This window comes from Glycine soja, chromosome 5 (assembly GCF_004193775.1).
Source record: "Glycine soja cultivar W05 chromosome 5, ASM419377v2, whole genome shotgun sequence".
NCBI classification, from domain to species: Eukaryota; Viridiplantae; Streptophyta; class Magnoliopsida; order Fabales; family Fabaceae; genus Glycine; species Glycine soja.
The window spans coordinates 7,218,950-7,238,507 of record NC_041006.1 but is presented as its reverse complement, the minus strand read 5'-3'; the positions used below and the strand labels follow the sequence as shown (position 1 = coordinate 7,238,507).

The 19,558-nt window shown below is 33.3% G+C and overlaps 1 protein-coding gene and 1 non-coding gene across 2 annotated transcripts; both read left to right on the top strand.

The window, feature by feature from the left end:
• The first annotated feature begins 6,751 nt into the window (after positions 1-6,751).
• On the top strand, positions 6,752-7,237 carry LOC114411613. Its single transcript, XM_028375231.1, has one exon. It carries the CDS (start codon positions 6,752-6,754, stop codon positions 7,229-7,231), a length of 480 nt encoding a protein of 159 aa, XP_028231032.1. The 3' UTR covers positions 7,232-7,237.
• An 11,921-nt stretch (positions 7,238-19,158) lies between these two features.
• On the top strand, positions 19,159-19,265 carry LOC114413936. Its single transcript, XR_003667075.1, has one exon. It is a non-coding gene; the product is annotated as a small nucleolar RNA R71 (small nucleolar RNA).
• The last annotated feature ends 293 nt before the right edge of the window (positions 19,266-19,558 follow it).

The following is a 19,558-nucleotide window of genomic DNA, read 5'->3' as shown; positions in this document are numbered from 1 at the left end:
GCAATTTAAGCACTAACCACAGTTCATGTCCTATTTTGCTAGTGTACACTCGGCATTGACATTTTCTCAAACCTTATTACCTTTATTGGCGATTGAGAAAAGCTTTTAATGGAAGTCAGGAAAATGAAATTAAGCTGATACCCTTAATTGGTAAGCAGGTTTTTGAGTGGGTTGAGGACATCAATACCATATTTGGAAAGACTCAAAAGAAGTTGACAAGTGAGAAAAACATATGGAAGAAGAGGTCGATATTCTTTGATCTTCCATACTGGTCTGATCTAGATGTTATACATTGTATCGATGCTATGCATGTGGAGAAAAGTGTGCGTGATAGTGTAATCAACATGCTTCTTAACATTAAAGGCAAAACAAAGTATGGCTTGAATACCCATCAAGACTTAGTTGAAATGGGTATATGTGACCAGTTACATCCAAGGTTTGATGGTAAGAAAATATATTTGCATCCAGCATGTCATACTTTGTTAAGAAATGATAAGATATGTTTTTGTTAGTGATTGCGGCGTGTGAAAGTGCCACAGGGATACTCTTCAGATATTATGAGCCTTGTGTAGGTGAAAGATCTAAAATTAGTTGGCTTAAAGTCTCATGATTGCCACGTCTTGATGCAATAACTCTTGGTCGTGGCGATACGATACATCTTACCTAACAAAGTTAGGCATGTCATAACTCGCATGTGGTTATTATTCAATGCTATATGTAGCAAAGTCATTGACCCTCTAAAGTTAGATGACTTGGAAAATGAGGTTACTATTATCTTGTGTCAATTAAAGATGTATTTTCCCCCTTTATTTTTCGACATCATGGTTCACTTAATTGTTTATCTAGTGAGGGGAATTAAATTGGTGGCCTCGTTTATTTACGGTGGATGTACCTAGTTGAGAAATGCATGAAGATCTTAAAAGGCTATACCAAGAATCCACACCGACCTAAAACATCCATTTTTGAAAGGTAAATTGCATAAGAAACTATTGAGTTATGTTTGGAGTACATTGAAAAGGCGAAACCTGTTGGGCTTCCCGAGTCTCATCATGACGAGAGAGTGAGAGGTAAAGGTTCATGAGGACTGCATGTTATAACTCTAGGTCTAGAGAAATTGAATCAAGCACATTTGTATATGTTGAATAACACTAATGAAGTTGTGCCATACATAGTTTGTCATGAAGCCTTAGTCAAGGAAAGTAACCCAAAAATGATCAAGAATAAGGTGTTGAAAGAGCATAACAAAACGTTCCTAATTTGGTTTAAAGATACAATCTTTGTTGATGACAATGCTTCTAAAACGTTAAGGAAGTTAGCATATGTACCTAAACAAAATGTTAGAACTTGGTAAGGATATGATATTAACAAGTATTTGTTCTACACCAAATCACAAGATGATAAGAGTACAATGCAAAATAGTGGGGTTAGTCGTAAGGATGAATCCTAACACTTTGCTACTGTAAATGATGACAACCCTCGTTAGGCATCCATGCCTTACTTTGGAGTCATTGAAGAAATCTGGGAGCTTAACTATGTTAAATTCACTGTGTGTGTTTTTAAGAGTAAGTAGGTTGATAACAATATTAGTGTGTGAATTGATATTTTAGATTTACGTTGGTAGATCTTAAGCAGTTAGCATATAAGAATAAGCCTTTCATTACGACAGAACAAGCTAAACAAATGTTTTATATCCAAGATCCTTATGATGAAAGGTGGTTAATGGTTCTACATGGAAAAATCATTGGTGTTAATCTTGAAGATGATGATTCAACCCTTGATACTTGTCACAATCCTTTTCTTCACACACATGCCTACCATCAATCGAGAAGATGAAGTTGACGACATACATGCAAATCGTAATGATCATGATGAAGGAGAATTAATTAACATCCTATAATGTAATCATTTTTTCAATATATTTGTTTCCATATTTACAATTTGATAACTAAGTATACTTTGAGTTGAATTTAATTAATGTTCTTTTTTAATAGGAACACGGTTACACCACCGAGCTCCCTTCCTTCCGAGTCAGCACTTTCACCATCTACGCTCAGGAGGACTGGACAAGCCACAAGGCTCAGATCATTGTCTGTTAGACCCGTGGGTTTGGAGAGACCACTGGTTCATGTGGATCCTAACATTGGGAAAGCTACTGGTCTATGCAAAAAGAAATTAAGGACCTATTTAGGGGTCATCGCTCGAGACAAAGTTGATGTTACGTATATTAACTAGAAACATGTTCTTGCATCTCAGAAGGATTTGATTTGGGAGAATATTTAGTTATTTCAGTTAAACCTTGTATGTTATGGTAATTGAATGTATTAAACCGACACATTGTTGTTAATAACTAACTCTTACATGTCATTGTGTAATGAAGCACGAATTTGAGATTTAAAAAGTGTTCGATAAAAAGACAAAGAAGAAAATCCTCTAGTCTGTAGGACAGTGATAAAGGCAATTTAAGTTATATTTGACTTCTAAATGGGCTCTTGTAGAAGGCAAGGATGATGATGATGAGACTATGTGTGACAAGTATGATATTAACAAAGACAAGTGGAACCAATTTTGTCAAAGCCATAGAGACCCTTCATGAGAGCTTAGTTGTGGTTGTTGTTTTTGAAATTGACATATATAATTTATTTAAGCATTTTGTTGACATAATGTCTAATTCTTATAGGATATTAGAAAGATGACACAAACCATCAAAAAACACAACACTACCCCTCATGTATTGTCTTGTGGAGGTTATGACTCTCTTAAAGAGAAGTTAATGGAGGAAAAATGAAAGAAATGATTGAAGCAAGTAGCCCAATATGGGAGTAGTGAAGTAATTGTTGATCCTTCATCTCCCATTAGACGACACGTGAAGTGGAAGCTGGTTCGTAAAAACTTATTGGGCTAGATGACATCTGAGATGACACGCCAAATTGTTGACCGGATTGTAAGTTTATTTTGAGTTTTAAATGTAACTATATATAACACAACTACAAAAAAAAAATTTTACATTAGTTATGTCATACCCTAATTTCATCCGGGGACTATCGTTCGTTGATCTTTTGATCCTTGCTAGTCGACTTACGGTGTTGAACTCGAGTTAAAGTGCGAAACAGATGATCATTCAATGTTTTGATCAAGAATGTGAAAAATACCAAAAAAAGTGGGCAAAAGGGTCAAAAGTTAATAAACAAAACCAAGATAAAACCAACTCATAACTAACTTCTTTTTTATCAAATATCACTTGAGATCGTTTCAAGGTCCAACGCCTTAGCGATTCTCTCTGTTTTTCAAAATTTAAAACATCGTTTTAAGGTCCAACGCATTAAACGACCTTTTGTTCGCAATTAAAATCAATCTTTCAAACGCATAAAATGAATTTAACACACAATCATTCAGACTTAAAGAATTATGTAGGTCTGAATTCCTCATCGCACCTGAGGATACATAGGAGCAAGGGCAACACCCTTGTTGAACCTAAAAATAAAAAGATGTAAAAAGGGAAAAGTAAATAATTTTGAAGTCACGTTGCACACTCGATTAAAGACTGCCGTCCCTTGTGACGGGTCGGTGGGGTGCTAATACCTTTCCCATGCGTAAACAACTTTCGAATCCTTATTTTCAAAATTTGCAGACCTCTCTTTTTGGTTTTTCTAACGTTTTCCTCAAATAAACATTGGTGGCGACTCCACGCGTTTTCTTCATGAGAAGATGCCTTTTTCTTTTCGCCTCGCCCTCCCGTCGAAGGGTAGGTTGCGACAAGTTAAAAATGACCTTTCACATCGAGTGTATGACTGATGCCTTTGCAGGTGACATAGAAAGTTTGACCTTTTACATCAGTCTTTAACCGACCTTAAAAGTCACCTTTTAAGATCGGTTCCCATACAACCAATCTTAAAAGTGATCTTAAGTGTCTAGATTGGTTAAAAGACACTATTTTTACATCGGGTTTTCTTACAACTAATGTAAAAGTAAACCTTTTACATCGGTTCTATGATTTTTCTAGATTGGTTTTACCTTATAACTGATGTAAAATCTTTAACTTTTACATAAGTTGTTTCATTAACTGATTTAAAAAGTTAATGTTTGACATTGGTTATTGCACAATCTGATGTAAAAAAAAAATTACATTTGTTTTTGGTCATAACTGATCTTAAAAGTATTTTTTTAATTGGAGCTGTGTTTTTATTCATTTCCCCATGTAAAATAGTCATCATAGCCACATACATGCCACAAGAAAATAAGTTCATCACAAATTATAATATATTTGGTTAACGATAAAATTAAGCATCAAATACATTCTAAACAAATTATAGTCAAATATTTTAAACATGTACTTCTCATTGAACCATACATAATATAAACAACACAAATGAGTTCATCATAACCATATATACATGCTAACATATAAAAACAAATAAGTCTAAAATTTGCCAAGTTCAAAGTTGTCCAATGTTGTCAAATGCTAGCAATATCCTCATCAGGCATTGGACCCGAATTATCAAAGTTCTACAATTTCAAAAAATGTGGTAAAATATTAGTTCACGAATTAAAATAAAAAACATAATTAATTTAATTTGTTGAAAAATTCATTAATTACATGTTTCCATGCAGTATTAATATTGTCGGTGACAATTTTGAGAATATGTTCTATAACATAATATCCATACTCATAACTCCTAGGTTGTGTTTGACACTACAAAAGAAGATCAAATTTGAATATAATTAGTAACTATTTAAGTAACTTTTAATTTTTAATTGTTTGTCAGTTTGTAAACTACTTACACTGGAAAAATCCATATAGGCTTCTTTCTATTTGTTGAGCCCAAACCCATCATCCTATGATATTCATCCATAGCTCTAACATATAAAAACAATCGTGTGAATTACATTATAGTTTTTATAGTTATCAACATGAAAAAACAAAAGTTTTAGGAGAATCTTACGATTCTACTTTGCTTTTTATTTCATGGTCGATCCTCTTGTTATGTAACGAATACAATGCCACCACATTATTTTGCTTATGAAAAATAATCAACAATTGTTAGCGACTCCTACAATATTCAAGAACAATTAGTGGTTAGTGATACATGATTTGAAATAAGTTGTAAACATGAACTTGCAAATGCAAGTAAGGTGCTAAGTAGCACTATTTTTTATCTGTGCAGTCTATTTAGCAAATGGGCCTGAACATCATCTGCTGTGTTCCCAACATTTTGAATTGGGTGTAGGCCCATGAATCCATAAATATTTGCAATGTTGTCATTATTAGTACATAAGTCATGTATATACCTAAAATTTTGAAATAAATGTTAATTATATTAAATCGATATTTAGTTAATAAAAAACTTACAAATTAAATGTACTTACAACAACCATAATTGCATAATTGAGATGTTAAGCATCTTTGTACCTAGATATACTCCCAAAAGGTCTTTCTGATGGATATAAAAGGGCATTGAAGATGGCCTACTTAGTACATTGGGATATCAAGGTAGTTGTATAGGATCCTTATTTTGACTTGCTACCATCAATAAACGCTCAAGTGGATCAAGTTCAGGTTCCAACTTTTTGTGTGGAACATCTTTGCTACATCGCTCCACAACCTAAATAACCAAGGTGGAACAATATTAGTAAACACAATTAAGTTATCACAACCAAAAAGTAATTGATTATGGATACCTTAGTTGTAATAGCCCTAACGAGTCTTTTCGGCCATTGAATGAAATGATTAAGGGCATGTCCCACTATTTGCACTTCATCAATAAGGAAAAGAACTTGAGCATTTGAATCTATAACCTCTTCGATCACCACCCTGACATTATCATCCTCTATTTTCTTGCGGTGTATGGTTGACCCCAAATTGTACACTTTTCCAATTTCCACTAAAAGGGGAGGATCAACATCAACATATAGCTCACATAGCTTATGCATATCAATGTGTCTGTCTTCTCCCGATGGATCAACATCAATAAAATCCCTCTTGTGCTTATATGATTTACTAATGGTTCCATGACATTATTTTGTTGAGAAAGATTAGAGGGAAGTCTACCTTAGTTGTGTTTGTACAAAAGAGCTAAACAACAGTATTACAATAGCATCTTAGCAACAAGTTCTGAAATATTTTACAAAGCATAAAGTTAGAAACATACTTGAGATTAAAACCATTAAAGAAATTGACTAATGTTCATACTTAGCACTAGACAATTGAAATTTAGTAGTGCTTATAATTAGAAAGGTAGAATTAGACAAGTAGCAGTGCTTATGAGTTAAAACCTAAGAAAATCTAAGAATGTGTGTAATAAAGAGAGAGTGCAGAAAATCTAAGAATCTAGCAAAAAATAAAAATAAAAATAAGCAACACATATCTACAGCTTCTAACTACTAGAAAAGTTCCTTTTTACGTCGCCATATCTATATTGGTTATATAAAAACCGATGTAGTAAATGATACAGTGGCATTTTTGAAAATAAAGCAAACTTTTTTAATCCAGCTACGATGGTATTATAAAATTGCCTTCGATGTGAATGTTACGAAGGCGGTTTTATAAAAACTGTCTTTGTTAGTTGATCTAACTACTACGGTTTTTAAAGACCGCCTTTGATTGAAGTTATAATTTTTTTAATTATTTTATTTATTTCATTTTCCCTTTGAATTAATAAAACATACAAAACACAGCTAGCAACAACCCTAATGCAAAGCTCGTCTCGCTCCCAAGACCTCCACCGTCTCCCTCGTGCTAGAGAGAGAGGCGGTGATGTCTTCAATTAGATTCCTATGGATCCTGATGGTGTCTTTGAAGGTATCATGCGTGTTAAGCCAACCGCAGAAGCTATCAGCCTACGATGTTCTGATGGAGTACGGGTTCCTGGTGGGTCTTCTTCCCAAGGGAGCCATAGGGTATTCGCTTAACAGAGACAACGACAAGTTCGTAGTGTATTTCCAAGGAGCATGCAGCTTCGACATAGAGTCCTACACACTCAAGTACAAATCCACCATCACGGGTGTCATCTCAAAGGGCAGGCTCTATAATCTCAAAGGTGTCATCGCCAAAATCTTGCTCCTTTGGCTCAACATCACTAAGGTCTCTTGTCAAGGGAACAATATTTACTTCTCTATCGAAATCACTTCCGTTGATTTTGGTGTCAAGAATTTCCTCGAAAGCCCCCAGTGTGGTTGTGGTTTCGATTGCAAACCACTACCCTTAAACGGTGACGTTTCCGTTTCCTCAATTTAATTACACTTTTTTTGTGGTTCAGGATCCTAATGATTCAGAAGACATGATGGTATAGTAATACTATTTAGTGTAAATAGAGAAGATGTGATGGTGGTAGTGCATGTGATAACGTGTAGCTTGCTTTTGGCTTCCAAAATGCTGCGACTTTTATCAAATATGGATTTGTGTTCAATTATTTCAATTTGCATCATGTTTCTTTTTTTTTTTGTCATGATCCTGAATCATCATTTCTAACATTTTGTTTGGAGAAATAAATGATTTTTTTCTTGGAAAATGTGTACATTTGTCATTTTATTGAACATCTTCAGAAGATCAAGTTTATTTTTTACTGCAACTCAGTGAACTTAGTTAGTCCTTCCAAAAAGGTTGATGTTTCTTGTGTCTCCACCTTAGTGTGATGTGATCAGGTTAAAAGTGAGAAACATGCAAGTATCTTTGCTTGAGTTGGGTTATCACCTGGTCTAGAAGAATGTATAGTAATTCTTTTGTTGTGCCTGCATCTCATAGATGTTCATAGTTTGCTTTTTGCATGTTGATTGCATGTCAAGTTCTCACTACTTCCTCTGTCTTTGATTGCTAGGTTATGCAAGTTGAACCCCTGATATCAAGAATTCACACTTCAGGGCTCAATATTTTCCAATAGATGAAGGATTCTCAGCATTGTCTCCCTAATGAATTAAGTTCTGAATATTTACAGGTAAAATATTCTGCTGATCAAGTAGTTAAATTGAGATCCCCTTTTAGTCGGATTTATATGCTTATTAAAGGGAAAAAACATTGGATGTATAATTAATGTAAAAATTGCAGCTCTATTCACAAAAACTCAAGCTTCAATTCTCAGTTGGAATCGCGATGAGGACAAGCTCCAATTCTCAGTTGGAATCGCTTATGCGGACTTTGCGGCTAGTAGCATCTATGTATGAGTCCCACTTGTAGTTGTAGCATAGACTGTTTGATGGGGTTGCAAGTTAGATGAACAAAGGACTGGTCCAATAATAAATAAGGCTTAAAACAAACTTTAAGATATTTTAAAAAAAAATTAAATGAGAGTTATATTTCAGACATCTTTGCAAACATATGATGTTTTTTTTCAATATATGGACCCTTTTTTCTTTATAAAAAATAATAGAAAATATTTATTTGTTTTATTCTTGGCCAGCCTTGGATGAACCAGCCAAGTGGTTTTGTGTTATCTTGTATTTTTCTGTTGTGATGCTTATTAAATAGGATTATTATGTTTATGATTTGTTGGATGTTTAGGTAGAGCTTCAACATCATAATAATGTGAAATTTAATGTCAATTTTCCAGTTGAGAAGCAGGTCCAAAACCAATAGATGGCTTATGGGCCCCTTGGTGGTATAAAAATGTACACAAATCTACTGGCTTTAAGGAAGAAAACAAGTATCCTCAGGTATGCATTTGTTTTTTGGTGTGCCTTCACTTTAGTTCTTGTTGCAAGGAGTCCAGGCCATTAATTCTCTCCCTTTGTAATATTTTATTTTTTCCTTTTTCTTCTTTGCTTCTCTTTTTATATAGGAAATAATTAATCTCCATGTAATGATGTCATGTGCTTAATGGCTGCTTCAGAGTTGAGAATTAAGTTCTGGTGCTGTGTGCTTGCGAATTGACTTGGTTTGAGACTTTTCCAAATTTTATTTTCGTAATCTTACTTGATGAAAAATGTTTTATATATTGATTGTTTTTGTGTAATAACAATTGTCTAGAACCAACTCTTCTAAAAGCTTAAGACCCAAACATTGCAGGAATAAGACCCATTGCAAGAATAAGACCCAAACATGTCCGTTACATTTTTTTTATCTAACAAATTTTATAAAATAGACCTCTTATCCAAATTATGTTAACATTTTTTTATTCATTCTATTAGCCTTATTTTTTTTTATTATCAGTGGGATAGAATCAGACGCTTCTTTCATCCAAAATCAAACTTTAGTTTACAATATTGTGAAAAAAAAGCCTTATTTTGTCCGCTACAGCAATATCGTTGGTATTTTGTTACCCTTGTTTGTTGATTATTCTCTTTTTGTCTATTTTTTTGTGAAGGAAAAACTGCACTTTTCATACCTTAACTGCACTGTAGATATTTTGTGTCCTACAACTAATCTCATTTTTTTTTGTCAATTAGTATTCAGTAGTTATGCACAGGACTCCAACTTCTAGTGGCCTAGTCTAAAGACTAAAAGTAGAAAATCATTTTGTTGTTACCATTATGATTCTTTTCAACTATGTTACAAACATTTTGAATTTTTCTTAGGGACAATTGGCTAGTAATGATAGGGTTATGTCCTTTCTACACTAGTTATATATGACTATGAGCCCTGAAAAGAGTGGCCAACATCACACTCACGACAGATACGTATGAATTTCGTGCATGGGAAATCTTTTATGTCTTTGTTTGGTCAAAAGAAAGTCAATTGTCTAATTGCTAGTCTTGATGAGTCAAAGATTGCCAATGAAGGGCTAAACTCTTGTGTGGAAATTTCTTTATTATAAATTATAGTTACCACTTGAATTTGGATGGAATTATTTCCAGGTAATTAGAAAAAAAAATAAAATTTATAGAATAATTTACACTGGATTAATCTTTCATGTTGTGTGGTCATGCTTTTAGGTCCTGTGGCTTGGTGGTACATTTTTTTTTAAGAGTTAGGACTCCCCAGAACTGAAACTGTCCTTGGCTTCTTAGCTTTCAGATGATGCTAAGATACTTGTATATAGCATTTGAATCAATGTGAATGAGATCATATGACACTACCTCAATGGAATTTTCACTTTCTCCCTGTTATGCTTGTCCCTTGTTGTAGATTTTTTGGTTGCTCGATTCACTCATATCACCCTCAAGAGAGAGGCTTGGGTTACCTATAGTGCCCTTATTCCTATTGTTGCTGGAGTTGTCATTGCACGTGGGGTATGTCTTGTTCTCTTTAATTTAATCTCGCTGCTTTCTTTTGATTTGTTGTATTTAAATGTTATGAATGGTCATGGATGTGTTTCTTTTTGAGATTGGGATAGGGGACTCTTGATTGATTCATATTGGTGTGTGAAGGGTTTTTGTGTGACTATAGAGATATGTCAATGTTGCATCATGTTCCTTGTGCCACTCTAGATCTGGAGTGGTGTTGGACAGATTAGGTGGTGGTGGTTTGTGTGATTTTGTTGATTTGTGATCGTTTGAAAGGTATAAGGAATTTGTTTTTCATGAAGTGAAACTTGCTTGGAAGTTAATGAGATCTCAACTTTTCAAGAACTACAAATCTATGACAATCACTGGGAAAATGATGCTTCTTGGCATTATTCTTTGTTGTCTTCTTCTTTTGGATCTGCACTGTTCTAGTTTATTAGCTTATATCATATAGCTAGGTTTTTGGGATTTTTTTTAAATAATCAACTAGCATTGAAGTTACTTAATTATCATTTTATTTTATCTAATCACGTTATAGATATGATTATGATGCCTCCCCTAAAGCTTTTCATGAATTAGGCTCTTTGTAGTTATGTACTTATTAAATGTCATGGCATTCATAGTATTACACACCATAATATAATATGTTATACCACTAGCAAGTGGCAAGATCATAGCAGTTCCTTTCGACTAGCATCATGTATATTTTTCTTTTTGTTTTCCCGACTTATTCATTTTGATTCTATAGAGCTTCATATTTTTCTTATTGCTTGCAAGGCGAGCTAGGGTTTCACTTATTTGGATTCATTATGTGCCTAAGATTGCAAGCTTTGCTTCAAATAAATAGGACATTTTCTGACAAAGGTGAATTAAATCTTCATTTAATATTTGTTGATGTTTTGTGAATTACTTTTATTAGCTAGTTTGTATTTATCATACTTTCAAAAAAATAATAATTCTAAGTCGGTTATGCAAAAAAAACCGTCTTAGTATGAAATATCTACTAAGACAGTTATTCAATAACCGATCTAGAAAGATAGACACAGTATTCAATTTTTAAGACGGTTATACGCATAACCAATGTAGAGAGGCGGGTAAACTAATGCATATCTAAGACGGTTATACGTATAACCGATGTGGAAAGTAATACAGTTTCTAGATTGGTTATCCAAATAACCGTCTTAGAAACACTGATATACTAAGACAGGTGGAAAACCGGCGTTGTAAAGCACACCATATTTTACGAAACCCTTGTTTAAGACGGGTGAAAATCGATGTAGAATGGATTGAATAACCGATATAAAAAAACTTATTTGTAATAGTGTCTCTGACAATAAAGTATATAAAAGCTAAGAATGCAACCTAACATCCTTATCCTCATAAGAAGAAATAAAATAGAAGGTAAGTTCTAGGATATCAACATGCTGTAATATAATATTACAAAAGTCTTTTAAAAGAGAAAGGAATGACATTTTAAATTTAAAATGGGTCTAGATTGCAAATGAAATAAATGTGACACCAACTTAAGCTAAATGTATGAACTAGAATCCCTGATTCTGGTGTCACATCACAAAATTTATTGGCTTTAATAATAAGAGAAAGAGATGATAATATATTAAGTAAATGTAATATTTTTAAAAATAAATGGAACAATTTTTGGTGAACATACAATTTTTTTATTTCTATATTAAGTTACATACGAAAATAAGATATTTTCTCAAATCAATTTTTTGTCTATTAAATTGTAATTCAATTATTATTTTTAAATAAAATTCAACTGAAATTTTATCACGATTATCTATGTTATTCTAATTTTTGTTACTTTATTAATTTTAACATGTTTTTAATAATTATTTTATAAATAATTTATTTAGTGCAATCATTTTTTTAATACCGAACAATAGCCCAGTTGTTATTCCATGGACCAAAATTTGCATGAGTCAAAATTAATAAGGGATGAATATAAATATGTGACTATTTATAAAATTAGAATGTCTATTTAAACTATTTCTATATTTTTTATTATCACCCAATTTATGCATTTAATAGATTTTTGATAGACGTCTCAAAAAAATTGATTATTAATTTAAAGTTAACTATTAATTTGACCTAAAACTGCAATGTTCATTTGTTAAAATGTAAATGGAAAAAATTGTTGACTTTTCTTATAAATAATATTTTAAATAGAGATAATTTGTTTTTTCTTTCAAATTTACCCGTGATTAACATCCATATCCACTTAGATAGTTATAATAATTAACATAATTTCAAACTAATACTCCTATATTTTAATTTGAATTAATTAACATAATTATGACATGTTTTAATTAAAAACGTAAGATTATTTTATATTAAAGATAAGAAAAAAAAATAACAAAACAAATAATCATTGAGACAAAGAATATCAAATAATCAATTGTGCAATACATTTTACACTGATAATGAATCTTGATTAAACTTATTTTGTAAAGAAACTAAATCATAAAATTTAATATAACATATTTTTTAAAATACACAAATTTTCACATTAAAATTATATAAGATGCGTCAATATAAAATTATTTAGATTTATATTAATATTCATAATATATTCATATACATATTTAGTTATTTACTTGACAGATATTTTTTGTAAAACTAAAAAATAAATTATAATGTCATAATAATATAATATTATAAATTATAATTATAAATTTAATACACGCGTGCAATGCAGAGTTGTTACACTAGTATGACTAAATGGAAGTTGAAAAACTCAAAAGTATTTTTATTTTTTAAGTAACAAAATTTCCCGTTCTTATTTTGTATCTTAAAATTCAAAATATATATTAAAATCTGCAAAAACACATTCATTTTTGGTAAGGCATGAAAAGTTCAAAGATTTTAAATGAAAAATTAGTATATGATTCAATGCTAATTAGAAAAGGTCATATATATATATATATATATATATATATATATATATATATATATATATATATATATTAAATACATATACATTTAAATTGTACAAATTTCCTTTTTTTATTTTATATTTAAAAATTCTCAAAATCAAATCCCTAATTTAGATCTCAGTGGATGTTTCATCCTATTAGTCTTGAATGTAATAAAAGATTGAGATAAATATTCACATTAATTCTTGAAAGATGAAAAAATAAAATTTGTTATCAAATGCATAAAAAATGATAGATTGATCATTAAGTTATAATTTTAAAGGATTAATTTAATAATAAGTTATATTTTTTAAGGATTAATTTAACATTAAGTTAAGTTTAAGAACAAATTATGCGGGGGATCCGTATCATTTTTTGTATATTCTAAAATTAAACTTGAGTGTTTCATCTTTTTTAGAGACTAATTTATTCTTGTCCCATGCGACCAAAACGAATATTTAAGGGAAGGTTTACGTATTTACAAGATAGTGGTAGTAATTACTAATTAGAGCAATGCACGCAGATGAATTTGAAAATGAAAAAGGGAAATGTGTATCCATTGTCGTAAATGATGTTTCCCACGTTATAACATGGCCTTTGCTAGTTGGATTTCAACCCTACCACCATCTACCTATTCCTCTCCCGAATCCCCGCGTCCTCTTTTTCATTTATTTATATCTCCCTCTGATCGAGGTCATACCCGAATCAAATAAAAATAAAAATTAAAATGTAGTAACTAGGAAGTGATCCTAGGTCGTTTCCCAACGAGCAATGATAAACCAAATGTTTATAACAGATAGTAGGAAATAGTAACAAATTGGGGGGCGGGGGGGGGGAGGGGGGGGTTGTTTGCTTTTGTAAATTAAACAGCGAGTAAAATTGAATTAGAAAATATCAGAATTAAAATGCGTTGCTTCCCCTTGATTCACAAGCAAGTCTCTTATCCTAGGTTGCGAGAATTTATCCTTTATTAGTTTAACCACTTAATCCAACCCTAAATTAAATTACTAAGCGAAATTTAACATAAGACATTCATTATGTGATTAAGCAACACATACACCAATTATTCATAAACGATCATTAAGAATGAACGTAAATTAAGCGCAGAGACAATTAATCAAGCACTAAGCATGCATGAATTAATAGCAACAAATTCAGAGTAATTAGTAAAGAGGAAAAACTGAACAAAATTTAACAGTAATAATAGAACATCAAAGAGAACTGTGCTTGATCCTCAAGAGAAAACAACGCTGGGGACTTAGCATTCCATTAATCAATAGAGAACGAAATTATAGATTGAAGAACGAAATTTTATTGATAAAACTAAAAGTCAGAACTGGAATTGCCAAAAACGAAAAAAAGGAGAAAGAGAAGAGAGAGAGAACTAAACTAGAACCTTGGTGCTGTTATATAGTTTTCCAACCGTAAGGCTTACAAATCTGTTTTAAATCCAAGCCCATAAATAAAATAAAATCAAATCTAGATAAGATAAGATAAGATCTAGATGAAATAATATCTAGATGAGATCAAATCTAAATAATATCTAGATAAGATAAGATAAGATCTAATTTTGTAGAATAAAATAGTCTGCCCTCTTCAAGTCCAAGTCCAATTATGGATTCAAGCTCAATGCTTCATTAATTCCTGAAATTAGATTAAAAACATCAAATTAGTTGAATGGGCCCAAATAATAAAGCTGCCTAATTAATTTGACAAGACTAATCAATAGTAAAAATGGTGCAAAAAAGGGTTAAGAAATAGGAGAAAATAATGACACATCAAAACCCCTCATACTTAGCCTTTTGCACTCTTGGGCAAAATGAAATAAAGAACAAAAGTCAAGGATATCAAAGAGAGACAAACACAAACATTTACATATTTCTCAATGAACATCAAGGAATGAAAGGAATGGGTAACATCTAACATGAAGAGATCCAAAGAGTCAAGACATTCGTGAAAATCATCCAAGCACCCAATCATGGAAAAATAGTTAATCAGCTCAAGAATGAAAAGTGATAAAGCCTCATAAGATATACACTTTATCTCTCAAGTGTCTAGGCTACTGTTTACTCTCGAAGCACCCATGAAAACAAGCACCACATAGACTTGGCAAAATTCTAAAATTGACAACTTGACAAACACATGCACATGAGGATCAAAAGGTCTTTAAAGGTTGTAATGGGGCCAAGGACAAGGTAGGGAAGAAAAATATGGAACAAGTAGCTAAATCCCAAAGGAATAGAGGAGCAATGGGGAATAAGTGGAAATTAAGCACAAGTAGTAAACCCAAACCCTTTAATATTAACAAAATCAACCAAGGCTCTCAAATCAAGTCCTCATAACAAGACCTCATTTATTCAACTTCACTTCTTTTCTTCTTCTCTTTTTTTTTTGAACAATACAAATTTGCAGAATCTGCAGCAATTGATTTTTTTTTTTCATTTTTTTTGCAGCAATTGAAGACTAAAGCAAGAACTAGGCAATATATATACATAAAGCATGGCCAAAATAAAACATTAAGCATGGCCAAAAATCATATCTTCCAATGAAACATACCCCCCCACACTTATTCCCAACTTATTACCAAAACAATTCCAAAGCTCCAAAATTCCTTAAGGGTAATGGGATATCATGGTTTTTCACTTAAGGCTTGTAATGAGCTTCAAAACAAAGAAAGGGGAACATAGGCTCAAAGGGGCTATCAAAGGAATTAATTCAAGGTAAGTTCATTTGGCTAGAAGTTTATAAGAATAAAATTGCCTAAATCATTTCCAAATATGCATGTGAATTAGGAAGCATCAACAAGAATCAAGCCAAGGCTATTGTGCAAGCAATCAATGGGGCGAAACACACCAAAAGATTATGATGATGGATGGCTCAAATTCTCATAGAGGTAAACTTATCAATTTCAAATTGAGCTTTCAAAATTATCATGATATGTAGAGGAAAAACAAGGATATTAAATCACAAAATGTCAAGAGACTTTTATTTTCAGAACAATTACCCATTTCTTGAACATATCCTATAATTCAAAGAAAAATATGCAAAGTTGTACATGCAAACAGAATTGACCTAAAATATTAAACTAGAAACCCAACAAAACTAACAAATTTAACACAAACTAACTAAAAAAATTACTAAACCAAAACCAAAGAACACTCCCCCCCACACTTAAACAACACATTGTCCTCAATGTAGCACAAGTAAAAGATTAAAAGCAATTAAACCATCAAATAGAATCGGACAAATGTAATAAAAGTAAAGGAGGAGATAGGAAAAGAAAAACTCCCTAAGTCATGGTGGAAAAGAAGTAAGCTGAAGTAAGGAGATCTTTTGAGCAAGGACAACCCCCAATGTGTAATTGGATGCATCGCATATTAGCTCAAATGGGGTTGTCCAATCAGGTGCCTGAATGATAAGGGTGGTAGTTAGTGCTCTTTTGAGGCAATGAAAGGCCTCTTTGCATTTATCATTAAATTCAAACTCCACCTCCTTTTGCAACAAGTTGGATAGTGGAAGGGCTACCTTGCTTAAATCTCTTATAAAGCGCCTGTAGAATCCTGCATGACCAAGAAAATATCGCACCTCTCGCACGCAAGAGGGGTAAGAAAATCATGAAATAACATAAATTTTTGCAGGATCTACTTCAATGCCATCAAGGAAACAGTAGTGAGATTTACCTGCCAGGCGTTCAAGCACCTGGACGGGACTCACCCATTGGTTGTCGGAGATAGAATAAATGATTCTAGCTTGCAAAAGCTTGGTTACCTCCTTCTTCACTACATCAAGAATCACCGGGTTGAGTCTTCTCTATGACTGTCTTACTGGTTTAGCTACATCTTCTAAATTTATTCGATGCATACATGTGGATGGGCTAATACCAGGAATGTCTGCCAGGGTCCAGCCTATAGCCTTCTTATGCTTCTTGAGAACTGATAACAACTTCTCCTCTTGCTCATCAGCAAGGAAGGCAAATATAATTACTGGAAAACTTTTGCTATCATCCAAGTAAGCATATTTTAAATTTGATGGCAGAGGCTTCAATTCTGGTGTGGGCGGCTGGATAATGGTAGAAAGAGATGGTTTCTCAGCCTGTACCTCATAAAGAAAGTCAGATGTATATGTACTTCTTGAAACATGGTTAGTTCTATCTAACTCTATAAAATCAATCTCAAGAGGTAAAACATCACCAGACATGTAATCAATATCAAATTCAGATTCACTCTCAGCATCAAATTTAGATATATGATCAAGTACAAATTCAGATGCAATGCATGAAGAGTGACAGGCATGCAGATTAGAATGAAGATCAGTCATGTATTCATCAACAATATGGTCAATTATTTCAGCATGAAATACAGAAAGATCTTCAGATGGGTGTTTCATAGCATCAAAAATATTAAAATGAACAGTTATATCACCAAACTCCATAGATAGTGTGCCTGCATATACATCTATCTTAGTTCTAGCAGTTTTTATAAAAGGTCTGCCTAGAATGATGGGAACTGATCATTTAGAAAATCCCTCCTCCATATTCAAAATATAAAAATCAACAGGAAAAATCAGTTCACCAACTCTAACCAAGACATCCTCTATGAAACCAGCAGGATAGGCAATACTTCTATTAGCTAAATGAATTACCACATCAGTTGACTGCAAGGGACCAAGAGATAGAGAATTAAAAATAGATAGAGGCATAACACTAACAGAAGCTCCTAAATCTAGCATGGCATTGTCAAACTTACTGTTCCCTATAGTACAAGGTATGCTGAATGTACCTGGATCTTTACATTTTTTAGGGATTTGGGGAACAGATTTACCAATCAATGTAGAGACATTTCTGCCCATACTAATTCTTTCACTTCCTTTAAGCTTCCGCTTATTAGTCCACAACTGCTTCAAGAATTTAGCATATCTTGGAATTTGCTTTATTGCATCCAGCAGAGGTATGTTTACCTTTACTTTTCTAAATGTTTCCAATATCTCCTTCTCTGTCTCTTCCATTTTTTTGTTGGAAATTGCTCTTGGAGGGAATGGAAGAGAGATATGCTGCTTCTCTTTAGATTCACTTGCATAGAAATTGTTAGGTAACTTACTCTTTAAATTTTTGTCATCATCTTTTTCTGGAGTAGAGTGAAGTTGGGCAGGTTCATTTGCGGATGAGGAAGATGTTGCTGGTTGAGGTTCTTGACACTGCTTTCCTGACCTCAATGAAATGGCACTCACATTTTTGGGATTCTGGACAGATTGAGAAGGCAATCTGTCAGAATTCTAGGACTGTTGTTGATTTAACTGTGTAGTCAATTGTCCCATCTGATTAGTTAAGCTTTGAATGGAGGCTCTGGTCTCTTGTTGAAACTGCACGTTTTGCATAGTCATTTGCCTCACAAGTTCTTCAAGGGAAGGTTGCGGATGAGCCTCAACTGTTTGCTATTTCTGGGGCTATTTCTGTTGTTGCTGCTGGATTGGTGGAGGAACGTATGGTTTGCTTGGGCCAACAACATTTTGAAAATAAGGTTGTTGTTGCTGCTGTTGTGAAGAATTCGACCATCTAAGGTTGAGATGATTCCTCCACCCGGGATTGTACCTGTTGCTGGAGAGGTCATAATTGTTCTGTTGTGGCTAATTTTGCTCCTGAGGTTGAGGAGGTTTGTTGTAGATGTTTGCAGCATAAGCTTCAGGCTGTTCAATTGCTTCAGATTGTTGCACAGAAGGGCAAAGGTCTGTGTGGTGGTCGGCAGAGAAGCATAAACCACAGAGTCTGGCGACAGGTGCAGATTTTTTATTCATGGCCAGTTGGGTTACCAGGTTAACCAAGGTATCTAGTTTACCTTCAAGCTTCTTAGTCTCACCTGATGAATATGAATTCGTGGTTACTTCATGCACTCCTCTAATGACAATAGCATCACTTCTGGCACTAAATTGTTGGGAGTTTGAAGTCATCTTCTTAATTAAATTTCTGGCTTCAGCAGGGGTCATGTCTCCAAGGGCTCCACCACTGGCAGCATCTATCATACTTCTCTCCATGTTACCGAGTCCTTCATAAAAATATTGGAGAAGAAGCTGCTCAGAAATCTGGTGGTGAGGACAACTGGCACATAGTTTCTTAAATCTCTCTCAATATTCATATAAGCTCTCTCCATTGAGTTGCCTAATTCTTGAAATATCTTTTCTGATGGTCGTGGTCCTGGAAGCAGGGAAATTTTTTTCTAAGAATACTGTCTTGAGGTCATCCCAGCTCGTGATAGACCTTGGAGCAAGGTAATGAAACCAGTCCTTTGCCACTCCTTCTAAAGAATGAGGAAAGACCTTCAAAAATATGTGATCCTCCTAGACATCTGGGGGTTTCATGGTGGAGCAGACAATATGAAATTCTTTCAGATGTTTGTGCGGGTCTTCACCTGCAAGGCCATGAAACTTTGGAAGCAAATGGATCAGTCTAGTTTTAAGAACATATGGGACATCCTCATCAG

Bases quoted from the DNA above. Each gene is read 5' to 3' on its own strand.
- LOC114411613 (XM_028375231.1), top strand. From the start codon at position 6,752: ATGTCTTCAATTAGATTCCTATGGATCCTGATGGTGTCTTTGAAGGTA.